Below are 25,032 nucleotides of genomic sequence, written 5' to 3' on the forward strand. Positions count from 1 at the left end.
ATTTTCTAATAATTCATTACCAGAAGCAAAAACCAATTATGTACATGTTTTAAAATATATGACAAAAACAAAATAACAAATGCTAGCATTCCCTGTGAAGCTAACTACACAAAATATTTTTTCTCAGAATTGGCCCTTTATTTTGTTGAGAGTGAAACATTTGAAGAGCTTGAAAAATATTTAAGCATGAATATTTAGGTTTATACATAATACATATATGTACAAACACACCCATGCTAATTCTATGCCCCTTTGAATTTTTTAAATTGCACCATCTCTGTTAAGAGATAACATGTAACATGCAGGAGGCATTCCTAATTGTTTTTCTCAGCCTGTAGTGTATTATACAAGTCAAATGCAAAATTTAAATATGAATTCAGTTCAATTGGAAGCCATCTCAACTCAGTACTTTGGCTCTTAGATATTCTATGCTAATACTTTAGGTTTTGATGGAACTGTTCGTATTTTTTAAAAGGTGAAGAAAATGTAGTTCATTACCAAAAGGTACTTAGTAGATAGGTCTCAGTGGATGTAGAAGTGATGGACCAGAGGCAGGAAGAAACCAGTTAAACGGGTTTCTTTTCACTGCTTCGGCTTTCAGATACAGCTGAAGAAATTATTACATCCAGGGCATTTTGCAACAGTTATTAGCTTAGGCCATTTCATGTACATAATGTCTTCATAATTCAAACCAGGGTGCAAAATAACTCTTCCCCAGACCAGACTTCCTCTTGTTTCTAGAAAGAAGTAAACACAGATTCTGATGCAATATACAGTTCCTGAAAACAAAGTGGATTTACAGTTATATTCTCATTCTCTGTTATATTGGTATGGATGAAGGATCACTGGATCAGCTCTGAACACTGCAAGGATGCGTTCAATTAGGCATAATTATAGGCTTTGACTTCCCCCCCAAATAAATACATGCTCCAGTATTATTTCAAGTTCTCTAGCACATATATATTCTGTTACTATATCAATTTAAGGAGGTGGGTGAACAGAGAGGGAAAACAAAATAGCTTATGTGGATGGGACAACATTACAAGAAAGTTTAGATGGAAAGAGTATTTGATTGAAAATACAAAGAAATAAAACTAAACCCACAGAATAATTGTTTGATTATTTTAATGGTTTTGAACCCATCAATATTATGCAATATTTTAATTCAACATACAAAATTTAAATCCTGAGACACCCAAAGAACAGAAACAAATATTTCCACTACCAAACAATAATTTTATACAGATAACTCACTGCAGCTCCCCACAGCACATACACTGGAGCTATGTCACAACGATGAGATCTTGGCATCTCTGTTTACCCTGTTTAACACAAACATTTGCTAAGTGACAGTGAAACATGGTGATATCAGGAGAAAATGAAGACGAAGGATGAAGAATGGAGACACCTTTTCTGTGTGCCACACAGATGGACCTTGATGTACTTTAGGGAGGGAACACTCACTACACCTTACCTGGAATGCTCAAAACCACCTAGGTTGCTGACCCAGTCTGAGCATTTGGTTTTAGTAAGTATTCCTGGGCTTTCCTGGTGGCTCTGCTGGTAAAGAATCTGCCTGCAATTGGGAGACCTGGGTTTGGTCCCTGGGTTGCGAAGATCCCTTAGAGAATGGAATGGCTACCCGCTTCAGTTTTCTGGCCTGGAGAATTCCATGTACTGTATAGTCCATGGGGTTGCAAAGAGTCAGACATGACTGAGCTACTTTCACTTTCATTTTTTTTCACTTTAATATTATAGCTAAGAGAATAGAGCACTCCATGATTACAAGGAATAAAAAATAATTAAGATTTTAGCGTTAACCTACAACCACTCGCAAATTTGGAAAAATATTACATATATCCAAAACGAATAAATTACATTTTGTACACACAGGGATGCACCTGCAGGCTCATCATTGTGTATCTGTGTGTGTGTATGTAAATAAAATGCATCCAAGCTAGCATAAGCTGTCAACTTTGTTCTGAATAACATCCATATTTATTTTTTGGAAAATGCACTACACATTCTTGGAAAGCAAGTTGTCAACTAGTCTCAAAATTATAATTGAATAAACTTCATTTGCTTCTTTGAAAATCCTCTTCCAAAATGAAGATCTGCTCCAGTATTGCATTCAAGTTGGCAAACACCACAGTTCTGCATGTTAAGTGGTGCTCTCACAGTTCATGGCACCTGTGCTACATCATTCCCAAAGCTACCTAAACACTGGTGTGTAGGATTGAAATAAAAATGTTAACTTAAAAATTATGCATCAAGAAAGGAGTTTGCACTAGTAACCAAATTCTTGTGTTTGGAAAACAGCTTACAAAACTCATTATGATAGGAACTTGCTTCCAGAAATGTAGACAGGTGATAAGGAAGATTTAGCTAGTGCCTTCTGCAGGTGGACAGAGCCTGGTGACCAGCCAGGAGGGGCTGTAAACTGTCAGGGGAATGGTGTGTACATGCTCAGCTGCTCAGTCACGTCCGACTTTTTGCGACCCCATGGACTGTAGCCTGCTAGGCTCCTCTGTCCATGGGATTCTCCAGGCAAGAACACTGGAGTGGGTTGCCATCTCCTCCTCCAGGGCATCTCCCCAACCCAGGGATCGAATCCACGGCTCCTTCACTGACAGGCGATTCTTGACCACTGTGCCACCTGGAAAGCCCCAGGGGAATGGTAGTAAATCTGAAATTTGTTTTGAAAAATTTTCCTTATCAAAAGGGATCAGATTTTTCATACACATTATGAGTAATTATATGACCCCAAATGAACATATTTCCATGTATCATATTCATGTTCCAAACACAAGATAATCCATCCAACACTGGAACTGGTACACATAACAATTCTACCGTGCAACACAGATGGAAAACATTAAAATGACAATGATCTCACATTAAAAAGATTGAAAATAACAAAAAACTAGATAGAGTCAGAATCTGTTTTAAGTCCTAGAAGAAAGTTTCATCAGTTATGCCTGGGTCCCTGAGAGCTTGAGTGTTCTGACTAAAGGCAAGTTTTGGTAAGAATTGCATTTTTTACATTGTTCCTCCTCATTCAGAATAAACAGCAGTGTTTTAGGCAGCTTTTGATGTTTTATGTTTTTTTTATAGCTATGACTCAAATTTTACTTGATGTGAACAATTCTTTTCTCTGAATGTCAGCTCAAAGGTGTGTGGCAGGTGAGGGAAGCTACATTTGGCCATAATTTGAAAACTCATTTTCATCCTTCTGGAAGGGATAAGGCAAAGGAAAAAACATACCATACATCACAATCCCATGTTTACAGTGCTCTTTACCCATAGTGTTTTCCAGTTTTGTCGAGGTGCAGTTCATAGATTATTTCATAGTTTGAAATGGCATCACAATGCCTAGACACAGAGAAAAACACATCGAAAATGTACATTTCCCCAAAATGAGTCAGTCGGCTTTATTCATTTTACAATGTGCATGATAATAAAAAGCCAAACACAAAACTCTTTATTAAAAAAAAAGAGCAAAATGTATTCCCGAAAAGTTCAACAAAGGCATGAGATGAATTTCAGTTAATTAGATCTATTTCTTTGTGAGCTTTGAGAACCCACATTAAACAATGAATAGAGGCTGAGTGTTTCACATTATAATCCTATCTAGACATCATGCAGATGGAGAAGAAAGTATTTTGTTTAACTCTTACTTAATTTCTACAGAGTGTTTGAAAATCAGTTTTAAAGATCCAAATCTGTACCTCTCCCCTCCATCACAGTTTTTGAAGTAATTAAGAATGGTTACCCGTACAACAGCACAGTAACTAGGGAAGAGAGAGGTAGATGATGTGGCCGTCCTCTTGGAAGGAAACCCCCAAATATTTTAGGGCACGAAACACAAGGCTTTTGTTATCCAGAAATAATTAGCTGCAGACTACAAAAACATTTTGGAGCCAAGTGCGCACAAACGTGAGACTCATAAGCAGCCGAAACCAAGTATATTAATAGTAAGTTCTTAAAGAAAAGGATGTGTTCTCTGTACCTTACAAAAACTATTCTCACAGATTTTGAATCCAAGATTACACAATAGAAAATATTTATATGTTTTGCATTTGATATAAAAATTAGTAGCAAATAAAAAAGGCTCCGATGATATACAAGAAGTTGCAGAGGATACATTAAAATTTCAGGATGGCCCGAGGATGACTTGTCCTAAATACCCTGCTCCTGTTCTGTGCAAAGGCCACAGGCAGGCACTTTCTCAGGGTTCATCACTGCTGTTAAGAGAAAACCAGATGAAGGAAGACTCAAACAAGCTGGGGCAGGAAGTAAAAATTAAGCCAAGGAGGAGCTCTGCCAAGCACAATGCATCCTGCCTAAAAGTATTTAAGAACATAAATCAAAGACAGTGCTGAGTGTACCTCAAGGGAATTTATGTTGATGAGTTTATGGCCTAGGTGATAAATATCAAAACAGGAAGTCAGTTAAAACAAGTATGCAAGTAAGTAATATCTCATCTTCAAAAGATAAAAACTGCAGCGTAGAGATTCAATAATTTCATGGCCCCATTCTACCCTCCAAGTGTACACTTCTTATATCTCTATAAGTTAAAGATCAATTATTCACAAAACTTTGTTTCAGTGTTAATACTTTTTACCTGTTTTAGACACTGAGTTGCCTTATTATAATAAGACATTTGGTTATAGTTAGTCGTAATTATCCATTGTTCATCTTTATAACTTAGGAAATTTTAGTTCTCATTTAAAGCCCTGGAATGTACTTTTAAAAATTATTCTCTTTAGGTCAACATTTATCTAGGCATGTTTGCAAACGTTCTGTTACAGGGGGAGGAAGAGTATTGAGCAAATTCTCCTCGACAATCAGACAGCTCCGTTTTAGGGACTGACACCCTTCCAGTTCAGGAGGAAGTGTTTCCAGGTAATTACCGATGAGCTCCAGATGAGTAAGGTTTGACAGCTCACCCACGTGAGGTGACAAGCTCATCAGGCTATTTTTCCCCAAGAGTAAACACTGCAGCTTTTTGCACTGAAACAGCCCGTCTGGAAGCATCTCAATCTGGAAAGGGAAAAAGAAGAAGCCAGTAAAACTGGTTTTTGAGGGCCTACTACACTACAAGTATTTATTTATACCCCTACCTTTCCCCCAAAACATTTCCAGACATTTTACAGAGGTACATATGACAATGATGATACATTTGAAGTAGATGGAAAGCTTACAGGAAAAATAAGGACGCTCTGGAGTCAGGATTGAGGCCAAGAACTTGGAAACCCCTGCTGTATATGGATGGGCAACAGATTAGATCTAACAATGAAATTCTCAACTCTCAAAGGAAACCTATCAGTTACATACTCATTTACAAACCAGGAACTCAGGAGAAGCAAATCATTCTCAACAGTCCTCAAAGAGTTTACTGTGTGAGGTAATGAGCTATACCCTCAAAAACAGACACAAGATTATTTCTTAGGGTTTCACAATATTGACTGAAAACTTCCTTCTGGTTTAAAAAAAAAAATGACAGAAGCACAGACAAGAAGATGCGATCGTATAAACATGTACGTTTCATTCTCCTCTACATGCATGCTCATGAGTATTAAACTCTCTTCCTGCTCCTGAGAGTTTTAAGTCATATGAAACAGAGAAATCATTTGGAATATGATAGATAGCCTGCGATTAGGTCAACACATAGAAATGCTCAACTGAACTGCTCCTCTATCTGGTGGGAAGGCTGAATGTGAGTTTCTAAGGGAGCCACAGTGTGTATATGAAATGGGCTTATTGGGGAAAGACACCCAGAGAAAGGGATAGCATACTCAATGTGCTCAGCTCTCATTCTGCCACTGAACTGCAAGTTTGTTCCAGGCCAAGCTGGACTGCACATACTCCACCCTCTAATGCTTCACAAATTTATACAGGCCTGGACCAGGCATCTCTGCAACTATGAACCAATGCAAGCTCCCTAGTTCAAAAGTTGCCTTGTTAGAAAGAGGGATGAATGGGGCGCTCCAGAGTTCAACTTGCTCCTCTGATGACCTAGTACAACTCCACTGAGCCAGTTCCCTGCAGGAACTTCCAGAGCCTTCCAGAAATATCTCTTTAAAAAGATAAACATTCCCTATACAGTGTAAAAGATGGTCAGAGTGCATTAAAAAAAAAGGCTTATTACGTTGGAATCTGCCCCCTCCTCCATCACTTATACATACATTCAGTATTGGATATCCTTGAAAATAAATCTAATGATCACTGCTTCTAAGACTATCATGTAATATAACTCATCATTCTACATCAAAATACTAGGTGGTATAAGCAAAGGAAAATATCTACCCTTTTATTTTGTTCCTTAAGAATGCAGATACAAAACCACAGATATGTCAATTTCAGTATAGATATGGCAGAGATATGAGAGAGAAAAACATAACCTCCTTCTGATCAGACATTATCTGCAGCTCAAAAATAGGGTCAGTGATGTACAAGTAGAGGGAATGATCAGTCCTGTGCCATGAGTGTGCTCAGGGTTGAGAGTGCCTGCTGGCACAAAAGGAATGACTGAGGCAAACAGGGTGAAAGGAGGGCAGTCTTGTCTCACTTGTATTCAGTGGATGCCTTTTGAGAGCCTTGTTCTGTGCCAGGTTCCTAGCCAGGTGGTGGGGATAAAAAGCTGAGTAAGACCAATGGGTCTTTCAGACCCACGCAGGGTCTCTCCACCTTGGCACTGCGGACATTTGGGGCGGGGTAATTCTTTGTGTGTGGGTGCCCTGTGCACGCAGCAGTATCCCCGGCCTCTTCCTGCTAGACGCCAGTGCCACTGCCCTCTCTAGCTGTGACAACTAAACGCGTCTCCGGACAAATGTCTTCTGCAGGGTAAAACTGCCCTCCTTTGAGAAGCACTGGTCTACTGGGGAAGAGAAGTACTAAACAATTATGGAGATCATTGGTCTACAATGGCTGCTATGAAGAAGAGTGCCTTAACCAGGGCTGCATCAAAGAACCCCAATCTCTCTTCTTCAGTCAAGTTTCCAGACTCCAACAGGTATCTTAATTGTACTGATTTTTTAATTGGGTGAAGACCGTAAGCCATTTTCCTCTCTGGCTATCAGCACTACCATGTCTCACTCATCTTCTTTCAAATCTCTGAATTTGTGATTTTAGCTTCCTCTCAGTCCCCAGTACAGGTGAGGGGTTTCAGCAGGCAAGGAGAGTGAGCCTCTGGGGTTGGCCCCTCAGTAGTCACTGTTGAGAAAGTGAGTGAAAGGCTGTGGACAATGCACACTTCCTGAGCGATAACTGTCCGTCTCAGCCAAATGTACTGAAGCCCTCAGAACAGCCAAGGAAGGATGGTTCTCTTCCTATATTCATGGCTGACGCTGACAATTAGATATTTCACTGTTTCCCAGAGGCTGGGACCTCACTTCAGAATTCTTCTCAGTGTCAGTTTTCCTATTTTTCTGGCCACTGACACATGCTATTTCAGAACATGCCAACCTAAATCCATAAAGTCCAATCATTTCAAGAAACAAAGCTGAATATTTCCATATCTAAGTGATAATGTCAAAACCAACATGGAACATTGCCACAGAAATGATCTTTAGAGGGGATTTCTACACTATTCACCTTTGGGCTAAAAGTCTGTGAGTTAATAAAATGCATTTAAATGCAGAAATAGAGAAATTGGGAGACTGAGGTATAAATTGGATTCATTTTTAAGATTTGAGCAAAGCCATTAAATCCTCCTCCTTTCCTGTGCTTCTTGGTCACATCCAACACCATCATAATCCAACTACACTTTGGCACTGGAGAGAGCTGGAGGTTGCCTCTTCCTGCCCCGTCACCCACACACACCACTGCTTCCCATGCAGCATCATTTGGACTGATGCATCTGAGCTGCAGGAGAAGGAGCACTGGAGGAGGAGCTGAACAGAGGTTCCAGCCCAGATCCATCACTGGGAACCTTCGGACCCCGGGCAAATTGCTCTGAGCTTCAGTTTCAGTATCAGTAAAGTGAGGGCAGTGGATTAGAACAGAGGCTGGCAAAGACTGTCTCAAAAGAAGCAAGAGGGACCTCCCTGGGAGTCCAGTGGTTTAGACTTCACCTCTCAATGCAGGGGGTGCAGGGGAGCAAAGACCCCATATGTCTTTGGGAACTAAGATCTCAAAAACCCAAAACAAAAAGTAGAAGCATATTGTAACAAATTCAATAAAGACTTTAAAATGGTCCATATAAAAAAAAAAAAATCTTAAAAAAAAAAGGGGGGGGAGCAGGATAGTAAATATATTGAAGGTTCCGCAGGCCAAATGGCAAAATTGAAAATACTATGTAGGTAATTATAATAACAAAAGGAAATTTTTTCATATATTTCTAAGTGATGTAGTGAAAAATAATAACAAGTTTTTTTGTAATATAGGCCCACTAGGGAGAACAATGGAATTTATTTATGGATGCTAAAATTTGGATTTCCTATAATTTTCAAATATGAGGAAGTATTATTATTTGATTTTCTTTCCCCAATCACTTAAAAATTTAAAAACCATTCTTAGGTCAGGCTGTGAGTGGATCTGGCTCCAAGGCTGTAATTTGCTGACCTCAGGACCAATGATCCATGGTATTCCTTTCATACATGAGTCTCTTTTTAATCTATATTCCTACTTCTAAATCATAACTGACTAAAACTTCCCATGGGGTTCTGTTTCTTGACTGTCCTTTTCCAACCCTTGAGTATGCCACAATCAGCGCCTCCTCGGAGGCACCAATTCAGGTTACCTAGCACTGTCAGGCTCAAGCCTCACCTTAACTACCACCCAGTGACTCAAACTTGAATGAGACTGGCAGAATTCAAGGCAGTCTCCATTCTGACCCTCCGTCTAAAGGCTGTCATCTCTTACTACACCTGGGCATGACCTCTATCCTTCCACATTTCCCCAATCAGTGTTCTCAGAATACTCCTCTCAAGAGTTACCATAAAAAAGAAGGCCTTGCTCAAATACGTGTGCCAAATGTTGCACACCCTATCCTCCTCTTCGAGAAGCACAATGCATGTTCACATGACAAAGGTTCTGAGGAATCCGGCCGCAAAAACATGCTAAAAACTGTTTCATGTTTTTTGTGAGAAGACCTATCACTATCCCATGGAGTAAAGTCTGGAGTGTCTGCTCAGTGAATGTCTTTTATCTGGGGGCTGCCCAACATCTTCAATGTCTAGAGAATTCTCTACCTTATCTTCATGGGGCTCTTGGTGGGAAGCAGCACCCACTTCCCCCTAGAGGACTGACACCACCAGATTCTTCTGTTCCCTGATCTCCTGCAGCTTGAGTGTGAGCATTCATGAGCATGAGCATGTATATGTGCTCAGTCATGTCTGACTGTGCTACCCCATGGACTGTAGCCTGCCAGTCTCCTTTTTCCATGGGATTCTCCAGGCAAGAATACTGGAGTGGGTTACCATTTCCTTCTCTAAGGGATCTTCCTGACTCAGGAATAAAATCAGCGTCTCCTGCATCTTCTGCATTGGCAGGTGGATACTTCACCACTGAGCCACATGGGAAGCCCGTGAGCATTCACAAGCTCTATCAGTTGCTTAGATGTGGGGCTCAAGGCATAAAGCAGAAACTGCGAAGAACCGATTTTGTGGGAGAGCAAGGGTCACAGGAACAGTAGCATCGTTTGCAGGGCAGCACGGGTGCTCAGTGCTGGTATGGCCAGTGTTGGGGTATCCTCTTAATTTTACCTTTGTACTATGATTTTGGCTGCTTTTCTCTTGCTATCTAACTTTGTCCTTGTTTCCCAAGCCTGATTTTGTAGCCTTTCAGTAATGAGATATATGACATCTTTTCAATAAATGTCTTTTCTGCTTAACCCCAGAGTTAGCATCTGTTGCTACATCTTATGAATCTGACACTATGCCCAAGTCTTTAAAAAAAGTGTTCTTTCTGCAATCCTTACCAACCTCCACTCCAGAGAGAGGAATCAATTCACGTTTCTGAGTATAAGCATATATAAATATTTATGCGGCAGGTTTGATGCTTCATTTTCTAAGTTTTATAAATATTTTGGTCTACCTTACAGAGTCATGAGAACCTTTAGGTTTCAAGAAGAAACTGTCAAGTTAGTTAAATTCCTACATAAAACATGAATCCTCAGTTCCCTTTACCAATGTTCCCACCAAGCAGCTGACAATTGACATCGGGACAGTTTTATTAAGCAAATCACTTCTCCGTTTTCAGATATTCATTCAGTCTCTGGACAGCTTTCTTGGGAAAGATGAGAACCCTCCTCTTGCTTGTCGGCTCTAACACTAACAGCAACTCCCAACAGGCTTTCTTCCTAAGGAGGGCTTCCGAACATTTGTAGACCAATAGTGTGGACTATTCTCTTTCCCTTCCCTTCCCAGTGCTTCCTATCGCCAGGCTACACTGTCCCACCAGAGAGGAACCTTTCACATCTCTGGCCGCTGTCTTCCAATTTCACCACATCCTTAGTGGGTAAACAGGACTTCCCTGGTGGCTCAGATGGTAAAGCATCTATCTGCCTGCAGTGTGGGAGACCCGGGTTTGATCCCTGGGTTGGGAAGATGTCCTGGAGAAGGAAATGGCAACCCACTCCAGTATTCTTGCCTGGAGAATCCCACGGATGGAGGAGCCTGGTAGGCTACAGTCCATGGGGTCACAAAGAGTCGGACACGACTGAGCGACTTCACTTTAGCAGGTAAGTCTCTTCACAGTTCTGAGAAGAGTGCTTCTCACCCAGTGCAAGATTTGCAGTCATTACAACAGTTCTGAGGATGCTCACAACTGCTGGTTATGACTTCTGAGACAACACGGCCAAAGACAGCATCGTTCTTGGGCCATAAATTATCTTAAGCGTAAGAATTTTCATACGCTTGATTATCAAGTACCCTTTCCTTATTCAAGACAAAATATGTCTCATACTAACACCTAGTCTCCCTTTCAGCCACAAAAGAGGTCAATAAACTTAGTGTCAACAGTACCAACAGTCTCACAGTTTCATTACATTAAACTAGAGACGATCATTAACTTGCTTATAGATTAAGATAATTATGGTTAGACGACAATTTAATCAGCTGTGACTTTCAAAACTCCATGAAGTGACTTAATTGGACAACAACTTGGTGAAACCAATACCTTTCAAAATAATTATTTATATTTTTTAGTACACGTTTAACAATGGAAAAACTGTGACCAAAATGCTAATATTAATCAATGGCATAATTAAGCAACTGCTGCTACTGCTAAGGCTGCTAAGTCACTTCAGTCGCGTCCGACTCTGTGCGACCCCATGGACCGCAGCCTACCAGGATCCTCCATCCATGGGATTTTCCAGGCAAGAGTACTGGAGTGGGGCGCCATTGCCTTCTCTGAATTATGCAACACTAATGCTAAATCTCTAGGCCTGTAATTTTCAAAGTATGGTCATTAGACCAGCAGCACCAGCTTCACCTGAGATTTTTAGCACTGTAAACTCCTGGTTCCTACACCAGACCTACTTACTGAATGAAAAACCCTGGGAGTGGGGCCAAGAAATCTGTGTCTCAATAAGCCCTCCAGGTAATTCTAAGGTACACTGCTAACTTTTAAAGGAGTTTTAAAACCTCATAATCTTATAGTGGGTTCTATCCTTCTACATATAGTGAAGCCACAGAGTTCTGAAAGTCAGCATAAATTCTATTCTTTCCCCAACTCTGGTATTTTTCCAACAATCTATGGTTTCTTAAAACACTGTCTGGTGATCAATATGTTTATTGGCCAATTCCATGCTCACAGATATATTTAGCATGAAATATAAACTATAAAAAGTCTAGGAGTACATCTATGGCTAATTCATGTTGATGTATGGCAGAAATCAAATTAATATTGTAAAGCAATTATCTTTCAATTAAAAATAAATAAATAAAAAAGTCTAGGAGATAATACATTTTTGGGTGGGGTAGAAGAAAGTAGTTCCCACTTTAACTAGAGGGGAGTCACTTTCATCTTTTGGCAGAGCTGATTTCTGACAGGTTTTTTCTTCTTTCCATATGGATATTACCATCAGTCTCTTGCCCTTTCAGCCAACATGATTTTTGTCTTTTTCCTCCTTCTTCACATTTTAACCTAGGAAACTACTCATTTATTCTGTTTTTTCTTGCTTCAGCTAAGTTAAGTTCTCCTTAATTTGGTTTTACTGTTGCAAATTATGGTTCATTTTTAAAGCATGGATGCTGGAAAAAGCTTCTAAGAAGCCCTAGTGCTGCATTACAGAACCAGGCCTTTCATTTTGAATCGTCTTTCTAGACGTGCATGGAGATTTCAAGTGTTTCTTACTGCATCACAGAAAGAACTTATGAATAATTCACAATCCCAGAATTTTCTACAAGAAGTTCTCCTATGTCAGACTTGGAAAGCTGAAAAATTTTATGAAACTTTCTAAATATGGTACTTAAGCCTTTTCTGAAACGAAACTAAGCTCTGCCATAACTTTTGTGATGTTTATGTTAAAAAACAGGGAAAGAGGATAAAGAGAATATTTGAGTACCTACTACGTGCCAGAAACTGTGCCAAATGCTTATATATATTTTTTTTCATAAAATCTCCATGACAACTTGTAAATTACATTAAAAACTGACTCTCAGGGTTTTGATAATTCGTCCACAGTCACATGTCTAGTAAGTGGTAGTCAGGACAAGCTCAAGATGCTTAGCATGACTTAAAGTCCATTATCTTTAGTGACATCACACACTGCAACAGCAGATGCTCAAATGACTGGCCAAAAAAGGGGAAGAATGGATTTACTTACGTTGTTATTGGTCACAGCAAAGTACTGCAAATTACTCAGATACTGGATTTCTTCCGGAATGAAGGTCAGGTGGTTATAGCTTAGATCCAAATAATGTAGTTTGGTGCATAGGAAAAGCTGCAGGGGCAGGTTCTCAATGTTATTATGGTCCAAAGAGAGCTGCTCTAGATTAGACAATGCCCCGATTTGGGCTGGAATATAAGCAATGTTATTGTGCCACAGCTTTAAGCAGGAAAGATTCTGGAGGTGCTGAAAGCTAATGATCTCTTCCACAGTTTTAAGGTTATTTTCTCTGAGGTCTAACTCATGCAAATTGTTCAGACTGAAAATGGAGTGTGGAATACGTTCCAGGTCACAGCTGATCAGCTCCAGGCTTTTCAGGTTGACCATTTTTTTCAGGTTGTTCAATACAACCAGCTTGCTCCCCTCATTATCGAGGGACAACTTCTGCAGTGAAGGCAGGAGGTCCGTGATGACTTGTGGGATCCGGGAGAGGCTGCTCTTCAAGTAGAGGGTCCTCAGGCTTTTCAGGTCCTGAAAGCCCTCTAGCTGCATGGTGCTCACCTGCTCAGGCAGCACACAGCCCGATAGGTAAAGCTCCTTGAGATTCCTCAGGTGAAACACCCAGCGTGGGATTTTCCCCATTTCAGTAAATTTCAGGCGAAGAATTTTTAAATTCTCCTCTAGAAAGGCCAGGGCGGGGTGGTCGACCACCAGGGACGAGTGGTACACGTGGAGCTCCTTGAGGCTGACCAGCTGTGAGATCGCCGAGGGGAGCTTGACCTCAGGGATCAGCTCCAGGCTTAGCACTTCGATTTCTGTCAGCTCGAAGACATTGTCGGGAAGACCGTTTAGCATGAAAAGGTGCAGTTCTACCTTGTCCTGGGCATTTTTCACAAGCTTGCTTTTTAGTTTCTCGACCGTCCATTCATTGTTGAGGTTGATCTGTTTCAGTTTGTTCTCACTGACCTCTGACAGGAATATGGAGAATCGTTTGGAGTAAAGCGGGTCGTACTGATCAGCCAGATGGAGGATAAAGGCGAAGTCGTTCTTGACATCTGGGATGTCGCTGTAGTTGCTTTTTTCTCTCAGCGCCTCAAAGGAATATTGCTTCAGAGAGCTCCGCAGCATCCACCACAAGCTGTAAGACGAGGTGAGACCATAAAGTATAACCAAGATGACGTAAAATGAAGCCAGGACCTTGAATATTTCTGCCAAGGAGTACACACACTGGTAGCGCTTGTATCCAGTAAAAGCCTGCACGTCCACTGAACAGTCAATTTCCAGAGTGATGTAGGTTAAAAAATACGGAACGTAAGTTATGATGAGGACAAACAAAATGACTTTGACTATGATCTGCTTCAGGTACACTCTGTAGATGATGTCCTTCTGCTCCACGTGCAGGCGGAACCTTTTCACTTTTTCAAAGATGGCTTTGGCCTGTTCGCCCTCCTTCTTGTCCAGGACGCTAGAGGTCGGGCTTTCTATGCCAGCTGACTCTAAGCCAGGCTGTGGGTAGGGCAGTGACTGCTTGTTGGCATCCACGTCGCCGGCTGAGCACCCCGAGGAGGAGAGCAGAACCTTGGACTTGGAGAGGGTCAGGGGCCTCACTGACTGCTCGGCCACCGTCTCTGACAGGGCGCGGGTGGTCCAGGGAGAATCGAAGCACTTGTGCAGGATGGCCACAAAGTGCTCGAGCCTGGAACTGGTGCTGGGGTAGTGAAGCCAGAAGTTGCTGCAGGCTGCAAAGATGAGGGTGTGCAAGAGCACCAAGTAGGGGAAGAACTTGGCAAACCAGTGGAGCTGCTTCTCGTAACAGACGGCGTCAATGTAGGAGTACTGCTGTCGGTGGAGGTCGTTCTGGATTCTGAGGGGCAGCGGAAGTGGCCTCCCGGCATCGGAGGATGCGTTCACGCTGGCTTTCAGGATGTCCCAAGGCACGGCGCAGTGATTGTCAAATTCCACCTTACAGGGGAGACAGCACAGAACCCTGCTCTGTGTGAGCTGGAGGGCTCCAGCCAGCACGGCCACCAGCAGCATGATCAGGGTGATGTAATACCAAAAGACGTCCCACCACGGCTTCAGGATGTGATAACATGACTGGGCGTCTGCTAGGCATTTTAGCTCTGTTAGTGTAATCATGGCTTTCCCTTGTAGGAGGACAGAAACTGGAAGAGGAAAATAAAAGAAAAACTGCTGAAGCAAGTACCCCAAGTAAGCTTAAACTTTAATGTTTGTACATATCCAAGGAGGATTTAGCTCAGGGGCAAAACCAGGCAGGCAGGGGTGATGATGAAAAAGTATCAAAGTCCCTCGGCTTCATTCAAAACCTTAGGCTATGCCAACTGAGAACTATAAAGTCCCTTAGATGAGAGACTATTTGGTGATCGCTAGACTGGATCTCTGCAAAGGTATCTGGGTAGGACATGAAGCAACTATCTAGCTTCCTCCTGCATCTCCACTTCATGCTAATCTATTAAAAACTAGAAGCTGAATTTTCTTAATCAACATTAGGAAATTCTGTTCCTATGCTACTGATTTCTAACAACCACATGTTGTACCTTCTAAATGGTCTGAGTAAGTTCTATTTCACATCTCACTTCCAAGCCTGGAGCATTGGTTACAGCCTAGGAGCTGTGTTTCAACCACTACAGGAACTTCCTTTGAGCGAGCACTACTTTATAAAATCACCCCTTAGGATTAGCAGGATCTACCAATCCTATCTATGTTCAGAAAAATTATGATTTAATATATTATCTCCTCTTCCCTCAAGCTCTAACTTTGTAACTTAAATTCATATCCAACTTAGAATACTTAAAAGCTGACACATAACGGTAATGGCTTAAAAAAATGGATGGGGAAGAAAGCCCTAGTTACAACACCCTACTATGGGGACTCTCTTGTATTTAGTGTTTTGACGGCAAAGTACTAATAGTACAAATTATTAAGGGCGTATGCTATTATTATTTTTGCCTTCAGAAACAACAAGGTGGATTTTTCATTTTCATATTGAAAAGTATTCAGACATTGCTCCTTACAGAAATGACTTACATGATGTTCAGCCTTACATAAACCAATTGTTTAAAAATTGTTAACTGGTAAAATCCAGACCACCTATATGATGGCACAGGGTAAAGACAGATAAAAGGAAATACGTGGATCTGATAACAATTCTGGTTAAGAAGAATCACAGTAGTATGGTCATCCTTGCTAGTGGTCCAGCTACAACCTTCATCCAAGGACTTCTCTTGCACTTTTTTGAGTCTAAAGTCTTACCGTCTACCCTGGGCCTGAGTTTCTCTCTAGATACCCTAGTCCTGGTAGCATCACCAAGAAAAACTTTTTTGCTCTCATCAGTCCTCCTCTGAGGGACTGGTATCCTGCCTTGAACCCTAAAATCCCATTACAGAGGCTCTGGTACCTATAAGTGTCTTTTCTTTTGCTCATCAGCTTTAACATTTAACGGGCCATCTGACTCTGAGCCCTATACCTTCATGCTCTCCCCCTTGCTAGGGCATCCCAGGATCTCTGATTTTAACTACTGGCCTGCAGCATGAGTTTCCACCTGCATCCTTTCTAGGCAACATCATACTATATGGATTCAACTTCCTCTTAGGACCCATGACTTGATTAAATAACTCTCCAGGGCTTCCCTCCTTTATTCTGGTTTAGTGGAGAGTTAGAAAGATCTAACTCTCAACTCCTCCCTTTCTGCTAACTCCACTGCAGTTAATTATAACTGTGTCAAGACATGACAAAAACCCAAAACAAGAGGATTATAGGCAACAGATAGGAAGTCTGGACTTGGACCCCAAAATACTGTAAGTACGATGGGAGAGAAGGATGGCAGAAGACACTGCTGGGTGAACATGGGAAAAATACCTAAGGATTTTAGTTGACATGAGTGCATGTTTTAAGCTAACTGTGTCATAGCTTTTATGCAACATATAGCTATATTTATGCTTCATACAGGTATAATATGACTGTAATCTGTGGCCATATTAATTCATGAACCCAGATAAAGGGGCAATGGTCCTTCTGTGCCTGCCTGGTGAGATCACACCTGGAACCCAACATTGAGTCACAGGTTAAAGACTAATTGGACACTGAAATAATCAGGAGCTACTTGTCTACGAACCATTTCCCTTGGAGGAACACAGGAAATTGATAATATTCAGCTGAGATAAAAGATGACTAGGGGAGTCTAAGAATTCATCTTTACCTTTTTGAAGGACTACCTCATGGACTAAAGAATAAGTGGATTTCTTCCAGAGGCAGAACTAAGAGGGTGCACATTTTAGAAAGTGGTATTTTGATTTAATTTGTACCGGGACATCCACAGAAATAGTTCTGTGAAATAGTTTAGGCCCTTCTCCCTACCAGGACTGAGCTAAATAAGATGACCATCTGCCAAAGACGTTGTGAAGGAATTTCTTGTAATGGATAAAGAAAGTGAAAGAGATCATCTCTAAGGGCTCTGCCAGCTCAAAGTCTATAGCTTTATTTGTCCTCTCAAAGATCCTCAGAGTTAAATTCATTAAAGCTACACAATAAACTATAGAATAACATAAACACAAACAGCTTTAACAATAAGGGTATCTGACAGAGAGCAAACATTGATTCAACAAAGAATACAAGTCAACATTGGCCAAAACAATATACTTTAAATGTGTATACTTACTAAAATGAAAAAAAAAAAAAATGAATCCAGTAAGTTGACTGTACTTCAATCAGGAGGCCTACACCTTTTGAAATTTCTTAGACACACCATCTCTGTGATTGTCTTCATTCTAAGAGAAAGTATAGATATCTTGAAATAGCTGTGATCATTCAAACAAACAAAATTGGGGATACTGTCTTTAGAGCCCCTCTCCATCATAAGACATGGCAAGTGGATTTTCATAGCTCAGTTTACTTTTCACACTGGAGGACATTCTGGCAAAGCTACTTATATTATAAGACCCCATCCACAGACCAGATCGCATACGGCCTCTGACCTTCCTTAATTTATAGAAATGTTTCTACAGAAATTTACATGTTATTAATAACATATTTTAAAGTGCCATAGCTACAACATTTGGGTGAACACTTAGCTTTTTCCAGGCAGTCTACATACTCTAATTTTGCTCATTCAGTTGGTCTTATTTGCATTCATCAGATGGCCTGTCAAATCATATAATTTCTGCACTTTATCACACATCTATCCAAAGAAGACTCAGTGCTCTTAAAATTCAGACTACTAATTCATTAAATATAGTTACAAGTTAATAACTTACACAGCTCAGAAATAAGACTGAAATTCTCTGAAATTATATTATTAAATGTAGCTATCCTTTATGTTAATAGGTTTTCGCTTTGTACATAGTAAGTTAATAAAAGCCATTCTTAGCATCTATTTCAATCATTTTCAATAATTTAAATATACATATACTGATTCATTTGAAATGTGAGAACATTTAAAAACATACAAAATTTTTTTTAGTTGGGTGTGAAAATTATATTTTTGAGTGCCTATGTATCCTCTGAAAAGTTGCTGAGAAGGCTTATATATTTGCCTGGAATATTCAATCCTTTTTTTGGTTTATTAAGTACTCGAAATCCAGCTCAGAGTACTGACCCCAAATTATACTTAAGGTACTTTTAGCAATACTCTTGTAACCTTGTCATTTTCAAAGATCAAAAAGTTAGCATGTCTGAAATTTACTTTGGATTTAGCAATCCATGTGTAAAAGCTTCTTTATAACTACTACCCAGGATCAAATTATTTTTCAGGCCAGAAAGCACAGTGTGTGACAATCCAACCGTGTATTAACTCATACTTAGCACCACTGGAGTATGAGTTTCTTATTCACAATTCATTTTTAAAAGTCTGACAACATATAATAGACAACTGCATTTATGTGTAGTAAGCACGATAAAGACATTTGGTGTGTGAAACATTTTACATATTGTTCCACTGCATTGCAGCTGTAATGTGCCAGGAGAGAATTTATTGCATAACTCTAAAGTGCTGCCCAGCCATCACAATACTCACTATACAACACAGTTTCTCTAAAGACTGCAAATATATTTTCTACTTTAGACACAAGAAGAAAAAAACAGAATCACAAACTTCCAACTACAGTAATGGTTTTAAAATAACCAGAATGAGAGATTACTATAACTAACCTTGTTAGAGGACCACAATTTACTACAAATTTGTGACATTTATTCTAAATTATTTGTAAATCATTTTTCCTGTTCATCTTTTTAAGAATTATAAACTTTTCCTCTAATCACCTAATTTAGACTTCTTTGGATAAGTTCCTCATTAATAAGAGAACAAATAAATATCTATTATTAATAATCTAATATCGGTTTTCTTACTGTCAAAGCACTTTCACTTACACTAGTTTTATACCTGCAACAAACCATTATAATAAGTATGATTTGTTACATTTTATAAACACGGAAAATAAAGCAGGCCCAAAGGTATTACCTTGTCCAAGGTGACAAGAACAGCAAGAAATAGTTACAACTAGAACCTAGGTCCTCAGGATAAAATCTCAAGGCTCCTCCACACCAGACCACATTGTCTAGGCCACTCAATCCAGTTAACTATGCCAATCTCAGTTCTTTCAAAAGCTAAGAAAAAGTTGAATATTTAACTCTTTCCCTAACTACAATGGACTGAATATTTGTGTCCCTGAAAAATATGTATTTTGAAATCCTAATGCCCCAACATGACAGGATTAGGAGGTGGGACCTTGGGAGGTAGGTCACAAGGATGGTGCTTTAGTGAATGGGATTGGTGCCCTTATAAAGGGTCCCCAGAGAGCTCTCTTGCCCCCTCCACTTTGTGAGGAAACAGAAAGAACGTGGCCATCTACAGACTAGGAAGTGAGCTCTCATCAGACACTGAGTCTGAGGATCTTAGACTTTCCAACCTCCAGAAACTTTGAGAAATAAATGTTTGTTGCGGTAGCTTGCTGTATAGCAGCCTGAAGGGACTAAAACATCAACTTACCCCAACATCTGCACTGTAAGTGGGCTCCATTTTAATCTTTGGAAAGACCAGGCTATAAATGTATAGCTTTCTGCAATGTCTCCAGTTACATACTATATAATCTGCTTTCTCAGCTAAACTTTTTCTACTAAACATATTCCACTGAACTCTTTAAGACTTTATATAAATATATAGCATCTGCATTTAATGCTGTGTGAAGTCTCGAGCATTCCTATATATTAAATGATGCTAATTTTTCTAATTGAAGTGCTTAACTGGAGAGTTAGAACATAGCTGTCCTTTGTCGTTACAAAGTTGAATACTGTTTGTGTGTCCAGGAAATTTTTTCCAGACCATATTTTTGCAAACAATGAGGATTCAATCCAAATCAGATCTCTATTTCTAATATACAAAAGCACTAAATCAGTTCAAAGAAACAATGTTAAAAGTAAAGGATTTTATGGTCTTAATCCCATTCCTTTAGCTTTTAAACCTCATTAAAAAATCATAAAAGCTTTTCAAAGCGCATGAATTCACTTGACAATCTCACCCCAAAGTCTCTAAGACTGGAACAACAACATTCAAGTTAGACAGTCTTTACTTCCCACTAGTCCTAATTTTACTTTGAAAGCATTTCCAAAATAACCAGTGAAAAAATAAACAAATGATGATCAGATGGTATTTAGAGTCATTCTATGCTGAGAACTGGACGCTACTTCAAAGGTCTCTGTCTCTGGCTCCAGGCAGGGACATAGCCAAACAAATCAAAATGGGGTTTCTGTACACTACTCTCACTGATAATTGACTTAAAAAAAAATCACTTTATAGTCTTTAAAAATACTTAGTCCTACTCTTCTCATCAAGATGTTTCTTGGGTCTAACATATTTTAGCTGAAATTTAAATTCACTCTGGGAAATAAGGCATTAGTGTCCAGCACTCATTTGCTCCTTTGTTTTATACTAAATAATCCTCTGAACCACTCTTCAGAGGTCTGATGACAATTATTTAGCATTCCTCAAGCTCTTGAAGAATCACTAGCCAGTTATTAGTTTTGTGATCTAGAAGGGAAATATAGGATTCATCTAGTAAAGTGTTTCTCTAACACTAATGCTCATAAATCACTGGAGAGCTTGTGAAATCATGTGAAAAACCCCACTCTCAGAGTTTCTGATTTATTAGGTCTGCAGTCGGCCCCAAGAATGTGTATTTCTAACAAATTCTTAAGTAATGTTGATGCTACTGGTGCAAGACTACTTTTTGAGAATCACAAATATAAGACAGTGGTTCTCAACTTTGGTTTCACATTAGAACCACCTGGAGCACTTTTATAAGAAACTTAAAACCAGATGCCACTCTTTAGGTTGGTGGAAGTGAGATCAGGGGAGAGAGCTCACAAGATAGACTGGCAACAAAAAAGCTGGGGAAATTGCCTGTCTTTTAAGTCTTCCTGTAAGTTTCAGATGTCTAGAGTGCTCCCCGTCCCCAAAGACTACAAACTAACAGCTACCATCAACCACAGGACCCTTCAGATGAGAAGGGGGACCAGTGAGTCACTGAGCTACAGAGATTTGCAGGATGGATTTAAGACGGAGGGGTATGGGGGCAGCTGAAAGGTTATTTCAATCATGTGGGCCAGAAATAATACTGAAAACCTCTGCAATATATTTGAAAAGAAGCAGTGAATAAAATAGTCACTGTAAGTGAAAATTCAACACCACTTAGCACATCAGATATCCGAAGAGAGGACCATGGAGAAGGCAGGATCAAAAGAATTCTGATTCTGATCCTATGGCATTATAGGATCTTCCACAGTTTCTAGCACATGGTGTACAGTGAGTATTTGTACAATAAATAACTGAATGTACAAAAATGCATAAGGCAGAAGAGTATTATGTTCACATGTTAGGCAGGATATATCTAAGGGATTAAGCCTCTCCTTGGAGAAGCAAGATCTCGGAAGCATATAGTTGGGAAGGATTTTGGCGAGTTAGTCTGTACATTCCAAACCTTAGTGGCTTAAAAATAAGTTTATTTCTTGTGATTCTGTGGGTGGTTCTTTCACTTCCTGGAGTTGGCTGGCACAGAGATGGCTGGAAGGTCCAAAATGTCCTTATTCATCAGGCTGGTACTCAGTGCTGACTGGAACTTCATGTGAGACTTCTTGTGGGTGTTCGAGCATCCTCACACAGCATGGTGCCTGGGTTCTATGATGGTGCATTCCAAACAGAGAGGTGAAAACTGCAGTTCTTTTATGGCACAGCTCTCAAATCACAGTGTCATGCCCAGCATATGCTATTGGCCAAAGGAGTCATGTACCAGCCCAGATTTATTCGGGAATAAATGCCTCCTCTCAGTGGAAGAATGGCAAAGAATGTGCAGACATCAGTCTACTCTCTACCCACAAATGATTTACATTCCTCTCACATGAAAGCCTCACCCTCTCCCAAGTCCTGCCCTCTGCCCAAAGTTTTATTCCACTATGGCATCAAGTTCAGGCTTAAAGTCCAGGATCTTGTCATCTAAATCATGTTCGGAATACTATGGGACAACACCCTTAAGATTCTTAGAAGCCTTTCTATCTAGCTGAGAAGAAGCACTGCCTTAAATTTTTCTGAAGTCTTAGTACAGGGCCCTACACCTTTAAAGTGCCCTGGCCTTTATTCCTACCTTAAGATCAAATTTTACTGCACTATCGCTGCTCTGGATCTCATCTTTGAGTACCTTTTGCCTGGAAGAGAAGCTAGGAATAAGGAACAGTTTTATTCATGATCCCAGAAAACTCTGAAGTGGAAATAAGTCCTCTAAAAGTCTACTTAAAATCTGAACTGTTTCTTCTATAATTAATATCTCTCTTACTTTAGTCCTAAATGTTTTTAAGAAGTCAATTAGTACTTCCAATATTCTGAAAGAAAATCCAAGCTAGATATACAAATCGATTAGGTTCATTTTTCTATATTCCATGTTACTCTGTCAGTCTTGTCAAGTTTTCTGCCAGCACATAACAAGGGTACTGTTTTATATCCTCCAGTAGAAACTTCCTTTCTGCCCTTCCAGCCACCATTAATAATCTTCTTATTTCCCCTCCAGGTCCACTGCTACCTGGTCTCAAAGCCAAGGCCGGATGTTTTGTTGTGGCAACACCTTGCTTCTAGGTACCGATTTTTATTTTGGTTCTTTATTGCTATGTAACAAACCAGCCCCAAACTTAGCAGCTGAAATAACCATTCATAATTTCTGATGGTTCTTTGGGATGAAGAGGCAGTTCTTCTGTTTGGCACGGTGTTGGCTGGAACACTGGGATGGCTGGAAGGTCCAAGATGCCTCAGTCACAGGACTGGTGTTCTGGCTGGCTGCTTGGCCTGGACCTCAGCTTCAGCTACTGACCAGGGGCCTTGCCACTCCTCCACATGGCTGTTAAGGCTTCCTCACAGCAAGGAGGCTGAGTTCTAACTAAGAAAATTATAAGCACGCAAAAGCAGAAGTTACAAATCCCTTTAAGGCCCCGCCTTACCCCATACCATTTCTGCCACATGCGACGGGTCAGGAAAAAACACAGGGCCAGCCCAGATTTAAAAGGACGGGAAACAGACTCCATCTCTTGATGGGAAAAAAATAACAAAGTATTTGCAGCCATCTTTAACCCACCATGGGAAGTCCTGAGCATTTAAGCAGCAGATAGTGCTAAAGAAATGAATTCTTTGGAAGAATTTGGTGAAATAAGACTAGAATCTCTCTCTCCTTTATAAGATACCAGATAAGGAAGGGCTATCAGACAACAAAGAGTAAAGGTGAACAGAGAAGCAGGTAACAGAGCAGCACAGTGTTTCTGGAGCACAGAAACCAAAGGATCTGACATCACAGTCAAAACAGAGAAACCAAAGGAGAATAGTGACAGGTAACTGTCATTCTGCAGCTTCTTATCCAAAGCTGCAGAGTGGTAAGGGATCTGTGAAACAATCAAATGATATGCAAAATATTAGAAAAATTACCCTAATCATCTAAAGCCCCAAGAGAAAGTTACTGAATATGACAATTGAGAGCATGTGACCATCTCTAGAAATTCTAATTAAATCGGAGTTGTTGAACTTTAGGGAACATTGCTTCACTTCTTGTTTCTGATGGTTATGAAATACATCATATATTTAATTTACATGGTAATTGTGCTTTCAGAAAAACACCTCTCAATTCTTTGATGCTTTAAATAAGCTACCAAATCATCTAGAATATAATGAAGAGATGCTGCAGCCCTATTACTATCTCATTAACAGTGGAGCATAAGCCACCAGTGGCTACACAATTCCTAGAATGTGTAAGCAGACAGCAACCTCAAACCCTTCTCTAACATCTTCATTGTTTATAAAACTGTTTTCCTGACCCCCTCCCATCATCCCAGGGTCAGCAAACCACAAAGCTGAGCCAAACTCAGCCCCTGCGCAGTCCCTGGGGAATCACGCATGCTCTCCTTTTAAACGACAACAGCAGTCATCAGTCCATTTGCTTCTAATTCTTCCACAGGTGACCTACCTTTCACACTAGCAGAATCATACGGACTATTTAACCCAAGAAGAAACCATAGAGATCAGAGTCTAACTCTTTAAAATAAAGAAACTAAATTTCAGAGGTGTTTAAGTAGCTTCTCTAGGGTCACAGGGTAGTACAATGTGGGGTTATTGCCTAATTTGAAAAGAACTGGGAAGTTGAGAGCATTGCTTCTGGTCACTTAGCCTAAGTAATAATAGGCTTTCTTAGACCATGAAGCTGAAAAAATAGTCCAGAACATTTCTGTGTTATAAATATTTTAAACTATAAATCAAAATGAGAAGTATTCCCCCCTTCCTGCTTTAAGACGCACAAACCAGAATTATATTTTTAAAAAATACTTTCTAGATACTTAAAAATATGATTAAGCCATTGGTCTTAACCCTTTCTCTAAAGTTAACATTTACATGCATTCAGTCATGGAATTTAGGACTACAAAGGTATACCAAGGATACAAGAGGCTTTGTTTCTGCTTTCATGGGATTTAAAATCCTATTGTGGAGAGATGACATGCATAGTTGAGAGTTAGCAACACCATCTTATACTGTCATTTCAGTGCCAAAATAAGTAGGATGGTGGCCAAAAATAAGCACTGCATTTGGTTCTACACAAACAAAATACCCAAAAAGAATGGGTGAAACATTACAGAGAATAGTAAAGTAGTGCTTGTCGAAGAGAGGTCAGGATTTTAGTCTGTTATGCAACAAATATTTAGAATGTCTACTATGCGCCAGA

General features: G+C 40.0%; 1 protein-coding gene and 1 long non-coding RNA gene across 3 annotated transcripts; one reads left to right on the top strand and one right to left on the bottom strand.

Moving 5' to 3' along the window:
• Positions 1–1,108: 1,108 nt before the first annotated feature.
• LRRC8B (leucine rich repeat containing 8 VRAC subunit B) lies at positions 1,109–14,914 on the bottom strand. The gene is made up of 2 exons (XM_070467794.1): positions 12,773–14,914; positions 1,109–5,043 (listed from the first exon to the last, which is right to left on the bottom strand). Exons 1-2 carry the CDS (start codon positions 14,912–14,914, stop codon positions 4,771–4,773), a joined length of 2,415 nt encoding a protein of 804 aa, XP_070323895.1. The 3' UTR covers positions 1,109–4,770.
• On the top strand, positions 14,905–24,376 carry LOC139035193 (uncharacterized). Of its 2 annotated transcripts, none has more exons than XR_011487798.1 (2): positions 14,905–14,986; positions 22,846–24,376. It is a non-coding gene; the product is annotated as an uncharacterized lncRNA (long non-coding RNA). The 2 variants fall into 2 exon arrangements; XR_011487797.1 differs by lacking the exon at positions 14,905–14,986 and adding an exon at positions 14,993–16,593.
• The last annotated feature ends 656 nt before the right edge of the window (positions 24,377–25,032 follow it).

This window comes from Odocoileus virginianus, chromosome 5 (genome assembly GCF_023699985.2).
Source record: "Odocoileus virginianus isolate 20LAN1187 ecotype Illinois chromosome 5, Ovbor_1.2, whole genome shotgun sequence".
Lineage (NCBI taxonomy): Eukaryota > Metazoa > Chordata > Mammalia > Artiodactyla > Cervidae > Odocoileus > Odocoileus virginianus.

Excerpts from the sequence above, each read along its gene's own strand:
- LRRC8B (XM_070467794.1), bottom strand. The coding sequence starts at position 14,914 with ATGATTACACTAACAGAGCTAAAATGCCTAGCAGACGCCCAGTCATGT. Across the intron at positions 5,044-12,772 it reads TTGCTGTGACCAATAACAAC|ATTGAGATGCTTCCAGACGG; the intron begins GTAAGTAAATCC and ends TTCCCTTTCCAG.